Source organism: Mauremys mutica, chromosome 7, assembly GCF_020497125.1.
Source record: "Mauremys mutica isolate MM-2020 ecotype Southern chromosome 7, ASM2049712v1, whole genome shotgun sequence".
Classification (NCBI taxonomy): domain Eukaryota; kingdom Metazoa; phylum Chordata; order Testudines; family Geoemydidae; genus Mauremys; species Mauremys mutica.
The window spans coordinates 89,350,168-89,358,531 of NC_059078.1; the positions used below are offsets into that span (position 1 = coordinate 89,350,168).

Genomic DNA, 8,364 nt, shown 5'->3' on the forward strand with positions numbered 1-8,364 from the left:
TCAGGGCCCTACTGCACTAGATGCTGGTACAAGCGAATATTTGCTTCAAAGATTTTTGGAAGTCACTGAAATCATGATTAGGCACAAGAGTTGTAGGACCAGGATACTTTCCCCCCATGTTTGTGCAATGAATGAACTGATTTTACTCAGTCTTAAAGTAATAATAAATAATAAATTCATTTCTGGACTGGGACAAAGCATGTAAAATTTTAGCCAAAATGGTGATTTTTTTAGAGTTGTGGGAACAATTGGAAATACCAGGTGACTCATATGGAATTCTCAATGTGGCGGCTACTAAACAAATGCTCTTATTATACATTCATGTTTTGTGTTAACCCAAATGTTGCCAGGAAGCCTGATTAATTATACAATTATCAGTGAATTAATATGGTTTAAGTCTGAAAATGTGAGTGCTAAATGTATTCTGCTTGCAATCTCTGCACCTCCAGTGACCATTTTGGACTAGTTTAGGTCAATTTCACAACAGGGAGCTGTTACATTCACAGGCAGCCACACAGAGTGAGAACAGCATGTTAACATACTGTAGAATGGCTGGTTTTATGGTATCCAATAAAGATACTGAAAAATGTCTACAGAAGAGGTATTCTTAAACATTTTTATATCATGGATTACATCTGAATTGAAAGATGGTTTCATGGACCCACTTCTCTCCCATTTGCTATCCAATTAACCACCTCCCATCCCATTCAAAATCATATCATGTCCCTGTAGCAAATGACAGCAATTGATTCCATTGAAAAATAATATTATGAAAGTATTTAATGGAAGCAGTTGCTCGTAGTTAGTTGCTGCAGGAATATTATGTGGTTACAAATGGGAGGAGAAGTAAACCAGAGTGAATGAGAGGAAGGTGTCTGTATTTAATGCTGTATTGGTTGTCTTGTAATTTTCACATGCTTTAATATGCAGAAATGATAATTTATTAATTTATCAATAATAATATTCTTCCCCGCAACCCCAAGATTTGTTCTGCAATGCTGTTTCCATTCATCTGAGAACCAGAGGTGGTTTTTTTTCATAATACATAAAAAAACTTTATTAGATTGTTACAGAACAAAAATGTTTACACAATGTTTTTACACAGAGTGACTTCTGCACAGTAGGGTTTATTTATACCTGTTAAACTTAGATTGCAATTTTGACCAAAACCACTAAGGAAAAAGAACTACCTTCGAGTTTACAAGCTAGTTGTCTAAGTCTTCCTTCTTTCTTGCTAGACTGATTTTAGAGGATCTTGTTTCAGAGACATGATCTTTTCTGTACTCTGGGGTGCAAACTTACTTTGCAATACAAGTCTCTGCTTAGACTAGGCAGCTACAATTGTAGGTTATGCCTGTCACTTCAATAATGGTGCACAATTCGTGAAAATATTCCTTCTGGTTCTTTTCCATCCCCAAGGGCATCAGAGTTCAGTCCATAATCCCTGCCCTCTTTCATAGTTAACATCTTCAGCAATGCTAAATTGTTTTATAGACAAAGTCAAGGGGTGGGCAAACTTTTTGGGCTGAGGGCCACATCTGGGTATGGAAATTGTATGGTGGGTCATGAATGCTCACGAAATTGGCGGTTGGGGTGTGGGAGGGGGTGAGGACTCCGGCTGGGGGTGGGGCCCTGGGGTGGGGCCAGAAATTAGTTCAGGGTGTGGGAAGGGGATCCAGGCTTGTGGTTGAGGTGCAGGGTGGGCGAGGGTTGGGTCTGGGGATGTGGGCTCTGGGCTGGGGCTGGGGATATGGGTTGGGGGTGCAGAAGATGCTCTGGGCAGGGATCAAGGGGTTTGTAGGTTGGGAGGGGGATCAGCGCTGGGTCAGGGGATTGGAGCATGGGAGTGCAGGATCTGGGCAGTGCCTGCCTCAAGCAGCTCCCATGTCCCCCCTCCAGCTCCTACATGGAAGTGCGGCCAGGCAGTTCTGCCTTGTCCACAGGTTCCACCGCTACAGTTCCCATTGGCCATAATTCCTGGTCAATGGGAGCTGTGGGGGTGGCGGTTGGGGCGGGGGCAGCATGCAGAGCCCCCTGGTTGCCCCTACACATAGGAGCCGGAGGAGGGACATGCTGCTGCTTCCGGGAGCTATGGCATACACGGGGTGGGGCAAGACTGCAACCCCGCTTCCTGGCGGGAGCTCAAGGGCCAGATTAAATGTCTTAAGGGCCAGATGCGGCCCCTGGGCCGTAGTTTGCCCACCCCTGCTATAGTCCATAGCTAACCAGACAGAAAATAGCAGGGGCTATAACTCAAATGTCATAACCAGGTCTATCATTACTATATAGATTTATAGACAAATATAGACTGGACAGGCAGTTACCTAAGCCAGAAAAAAAGTGGTAAGGACAGCAAAATGCATATGTGTGTAAGTAAAATCAGCATTCATGAAAGGTGCTCTATCAAGAATCATCACAAGTATTCAAGACTGAAGTCCTCAGTTTACTCAAACCACTGATTTGTAATTCCCATTCAGTCCTTTGACTGTTGGGCCTGACAAGTATGCCCATGGATATAGTGCATTTTGACCTCAAGGAACTGCACAGTGATCACCAACTCAATTAACTGAGGCTACCAGACAACTATCCAGGAGAAATGACTTTCAGCCTCTAGCAGCCTGCTATAGATTTGGTGAGCTATATGGAGAAGCAGCAAGATGTTTAATAACTGTCTAGTGTGTGAATGAGAGCAGGTCAAGACCAACAGTTATCTCCAGTTAGTGTCTCATCTCATAGCAACAAGCTATGGACCTATGGAAAAAGGTGTTTTGCTAACTGATTTGAAATGAAGGTTCCTGGGATGAGCACACTGCACAAACCCCTCTATGCTAGCAACACCGATTCTATACGACACAATACAGACACTTCCTACAGCAATGGAAGAGTTTCTTCCTTCACTGTTGGTAATCCACCTCCTCAAGCAGCAGTAGCTAGGTTAATGGAAGAAACCTAAGGCTTAGGCCAGCATAGCTACAGCACTCATGGAAGCGTGCCACTCAAAATGTTACGTGTAGACCAGGCCTATAATGGGGGAGACCTTGTGTGTAATTGTTTCTGTTTACATAGGGAAATTATTTTACTGTTTTTCAATGTTGTTTTTCCTTGGTTTGTGGCTTTTTATTACTATTAATTAGGTGGTTTTTCTCTCAATTTAGGTGGAAATGTTTATTTGTTTCTCCATTTTCTTTCAGCTCCCCCGCCTCCTTCTTATTTCAGAGAGTTTATTTTCTAATTTTCAGAAATATTTTAAACAATCTGTGTATTGAATATGCTGGCATGAACTCATCTTTGTGGAGTTGAGATGTAGGACAGCGGACAGGAGTGTGGCTTTTAGTCCAGAAAAGGTAGCTATCTAACTACATACACACTAGTACATCAATCCAAGATTTAAAGTTAATAATAACTAATGGTATAATCAAAGAGCTCACAGGTTGCACTACACTTAGGGTTTTAATCTGTGAAACTGAAGAAAACATGTTTTTTGCCAACTAGACTGCGTCAAGCTTTAAGCTTTCTTTTTAAAGGTTATACGGTTGATTGTTCCTGTTGTAGACTTGCTAGTTTCTCTCTGATGAAACGATCTGCTTTATTGCACTCGCTGGGGATTTTTTCTCTCCAACTCGTTCCTCATGATGCAATTTTCCCAGTCATTTACACAAAGCAGCCACAGAGTTCAGGACGGACGCTAGGACCCTGCAGATAGGCTGCAGCTAGCGTCGGATTGTTTACCTAGAAGTTAGCTTTATACGTGCAGAATTCACCGTGTCCCCTGAATTCCCATAAGCAGAATTGCAACAAACAAATTAACTTATCGACTCGAATGATCAATAGCATGATCAGGCGTTCAACCCCTTCCACCACCACCACCAGCGCCCCACCCCCCGTGAAAAAAATCGGTTGACGTAAAGGAGGGGCAATAAACTAGTTTCTCAATAGGCTTTAAGGACTAAAAGTTAGGAAAACCATGCACTAATGTCCTGACCTTGATTGTGCACGAAATAATCCAAGGCTGGAATGTGTTAGCTCAATGTACAGTTGGAAAGGCACACTTTATAGTGCGTTAGGATGGGAAAAAATCTTTAGGATTTATTAGGAAATAAACTCCTACTTCGCCTCTCTATAAAATTACATCAAACACAGTTGAGGAAATGTACTGTAGCATCTTTCCTGTTGAGATGATTAATGGGGTTCCATATATACCAATCCGAATTCATCGCATTATTTAAAACGAACCCCCAATACCAAAACACCTACCAGCAAGGAGATTTTTATTCTTAGTTTGGAGTGGGTTGAACTGATTTTATATGAAGCAATCACTTTGTTACAGCACCTAACGACCGATATTCGAAGCTTTTTTTCGTGTTACAAATGGCTAACTCTGAACACAGATCCCTTTTATCCTAAGCTGCCTGAAGAGTGTCCATCTGAACACGTCTTCCTTTGGGAAAATTATCCAGCAAGACAAACAGCGTGATAATGGGGAATGGGGCGCGTGGGGGAGGGGCGGGGACACAAGATTAATAAAAGTTGGCTCAAATAAGTAACAGTTATTTTTCCTATCGCCACCCTCATCCTTTCAATCGCTGCGAGCCAAAGGCACCCGCTTGTGCTGGGTCGGAGAGCGAAGCCAGGGCTCAGACCCCCCGGTACAATACAATGTTACTTGTGTAGCCCAGGCTACAGCAGCTAGCTTGCAGGCAGAAACGAGAGGCTTGTGCTTTCCGCAGCAAACGAGCCGTTCGGGTGCACGGGCTCGCTCCGCGCCATCCCCCAGCCCAACCGAGCCCCGCGACTCTGCAATACCCCCCACCCCGCCCCGCCCCCCCGTCATGTTCCTCCGCATCCCCAAGGCCTCTCCGCCTGCGGCTCAGGCTCCAGCCACAATGGGGGGCGGGGCCCAGGCTGCTGTCACCGGGCAGGAGAACGCGGCGAACGTGCGCCCGCCTGCCATTGGCCGAGCCCGGCACACACTCCCGGCTCGCGACTGGCGGCTGCAGCGCCGGGGGCCGGGTCGGGTTTCTGGCTGGGCAGGGAGGGGGCGGCCGCTCCGGCGCTGTCTATTTAAAGGGCTCCACAGGCCGGGTGCGGGGGACCGCAGCGCCGAGAAGGGGGAGCTCAGCGCGAACGTGGGGAATTGCACCGCGCTACCCCGGCCCCCACCAGCAGCCTCCCCGGGAGCGGCACTTCCACTACCTCTTCCACCGCCTCCGGCTGCTCCCAGCCCGGACCCCGCGGCCCGGTAAGTATCGCGCTGGGCTTGGCTTTCCAGTCGCTGCCGGTCCGGGGCACAGCGCTCCGCTCCCGTTCGTTCTCTGCGCGGGTTGTTTCGCTAGATGGTCATCGGTGTAAAGCCCCCGAGATCTGGGTCTCTGTTACAGTCGAGATCTTTCTGCATGACCGTGAACTAGCAGCGCTAGAGCCGTGCGTTACTGACACCCCCCCCCCCCCTTTCTGTGCTGGCCTTGGATTGCAGGACCTGTATTTTGTGCTGATCTCCGCGTCCCCACTTCCACTCCGGAGGGTGACCAGCAGCAGCGATGCCAGGCGTGTGGGACAGCCTCTCTTCCCCGCTGCCTCCCATTCCAGAGCAGAGAGAGAACCAGCCCTCACCCATCTTCTCCCGGGGAAAGAGCTGGCAGCAGGAAGTGCCCGATCGCTGTGTCAGAGCGGAGAGCTCCGACTGTGAATCCCTGGACAGCAGCTTGAGCTGTGAAGGAGGTAAGCACGATCGAGTTTAGGGCTGAAACGTCATGTTCTTTGGTGTTTTGAGTTAAACTATAACGAACAATTTTGGATGGTATTACTCAAATTTAAGAAGGGTACACACTTCCTAAAAAATAAAATGGTTTTTTTTTCTAAACTGTGTCTGTTAAATACACTTTAAAACACAATTAAAATAGCAAAATGAATGTACACCAGAGCTGTAATTCAGTAAAAGCTAAAATACTCAGTGGGAGAGGTTTAAGCTTAATAAAAATATTGTCCCATAAAACTCTAGCAGCCCTTCTCCCCCATCCCACAATACTGTTCTTTATCACCTATTACTTTACATTATTCTCTCACAGCACAGAAAAGCTGCTTCAGTTCATAAACTGATCAGTTTGCTTTCCCTTAACATTTGGTCCTTTGTAGCAACTTTTATTAGGGAGTTTGTGAAACAAAAGCCAGTTTAATAAACTGGCCAATACTGACCTGCCTTCTTTGATTTTTCATTCACAGATGCAGAGTACTTGGATGAAGTTTCTTTGCCAGACTTTGACTTGTTAAATGACCCAGAAGATGAACTCCTATGTAATAATCTCATGAAACTAATCCAAGTCAGTCTGAACAAAGCCAACATCAATTCCAGGCGTTGCTCCAGACTTGTGATGCCAAGCCAACTCGTCACTCAAGTCAGCAAAGAACTGCTTCACCTGGCTTATAGTGAGCCCTGTGGCCTGAGAGGTGCCCTCATTGACCTGTGTGTTGAACAAGGGAAGGGGTGTCACAGTGTGGGGCAGATTGCAGTGGATCCAAATCTTGTGCCTACTTTCCAGCTGACCCTTGTGCTAAGACTGGACTCCAGGCTCTGGCCTAAAATCCAGGGACTTCTTAGCTCTGGGACTTCTTTCACTCCTGGTTTCAGTCAGTCGCTGAAGCTGAGCACTGGATTCAGAGTCATTAAAAAGAAGCTTTACAGCTCTGAGCAGTTGCTAATAGAGGAGTGTTGAAGGCGCCTCATAGAGGAATAACTGATCATTACTCTTTGAACTGGTGTAGAGCACCAGGAGAAACTGGAGTGACAACTTAAGTGCTTTGAAAAAGTGAACATAAGCTGGTTAAAATGTGGCAACTCTTTAGAGTCACCAAGGTTAGGTTAGTTTGGAGCATGATTGTACAATTACAGAAGGAAATAGTCCAAACAGAGAGGGAGGGCAAGAAGGAAGCTTGCTGGAAAACAAAACTGCACCCTGCTTCCCTCACTCTCAGAGTGGGCATGGATAGCAAGTGAGTGCTAGCTGTAACCTTTCGGTGATTGTAGGACAATTTTATTGTACTGACTTCTTCAATTAGTCTTGTGACAGTGCTGATGCCATATGCAGCAGCAGGGCTGCTTTGGGGGTAGACAGTCTCCCTATTCCTGGCGGGTTTTTTTTTTTAAATAACAAAATACATTGCAATCAATGTGGTGGGTTTTTTTTTTGTGGGGGGGGGTGCATGTGTATGAGTGAATGGTGGTTAAACTTCTGTCTAATGGGACCAAGTATATGTATTTGGATCAGATGATGCTCCACTACTGACATTAGGGCAGCTATATATAGACTCCAAGTGAATGTAGAAACAGGAGTTGTTGGGTTGTAATCACTTCATATATTTGATGCTTGAAGCAAATGCTGCTGGGAGCTGCCTACAGCACTCCAATACTGCATGCCAGAGGGAGGTGTGATGTGATGCTAGGATGAGGGCAGGAACCCTCACAAACAACCTATATGATACGCCATGTAGTGCTTCCGTTGATTACAGTTTACATTAATACACTTGATGTTCAAGTGCAAGCCTTTCTATGCAATTGTATTGTTTTTTGGGTGTTTTTTACTTTTCTAATAAAACCTTTCTAATTGATAGCTTGTCTCTTCTTAGTTTCTCCTGTTTAACATATTTGAGCAATATCCCTTGAAAGGTAGTGGACACTTTCCCTCATTTTGTAGGTTTAGAGCATCTTGCATAAACCATGGTGAGGGGCAAGTCCTGCTTCACACACCATAGTACCGGAACCCATTACTAGCAAGCACTGATTTTCAGCGGTGCTACTGAGCATGAGTAAAGGTGGCAGAAGCTGCTTCTTAAGGTAGCTCAGACACCCGCATTTTTGGGAGACCTTTCTCTTTTCCTTCTGCCTGCCAGGATTCTTGAACTATGTGGTCTCAGAACTATGTGCCTCAAGTTCCTTAACCATTTGAAATAGTAAAGTACAGTATTAACAAAGATGTACAATCATATGTCAATTTCTAATTGCAGGACATTTAAAATTGATTGAGGTAAATCACTCTAGTGAGCAAGCACAATAACTCAGCTAGTCCTAGAGCACCCAAATGAGCTCTCTCCATAGAAGATTGGTGTCTGCCACTTTAGGGAAGAGCATATCAGTATTAATGCTGCTTGGGCAGGGCATTAGAACATGATGCCCTGATTTCCAGCTTATCACTAACAAAGGGATAAAAAGCTATCACAAAATCCTGCTTCTGCCTGATGCAATATACCCACTCCCCTTCTCTGGGCAGTTCTTAGCCATCCTAACTATTTTCATTTTGGAAATATCCTTCATTCATAAAGGTACAGTTTTAAGGAAGACTTGGATTTTTTTTTTTAATATGTTTTAAGTGT

General features: G+C 45.1%; 1 protein-coding gene across 1 annotated transcript; it reads left to right on the forward strand.

Moving 5' to 3' along the window:
• The first annotated feature begins 5,077 nt into the window (after positions 1 to 5,077).
• DDIT4 (DNA damage inducible transcript 4) lies at positions 5,078 to 7,602 on the forward strand. Its single transcript, XM_045025293.1, has 3 exons — positions 5,078 to 5,239; positions 5,474 to 5,718; positions 6,220 to 7,602. Exons 2-3 carry the CDS (start codon positions 5,538 to 5,540, stop codon positions 6,708 to 6,710), a joined length of 672 nt encoding a protein of 223 aa, XP_044881228.1. The 5' UTR covers positions 5,078 to 5,239; positions 5,474 to 5,537; the 3' UTR covers positions 6,711 to 7,602.
• The last annotated feature ends 762 nt before the right edge of the window (positions 7,603 to 8,364 follow it).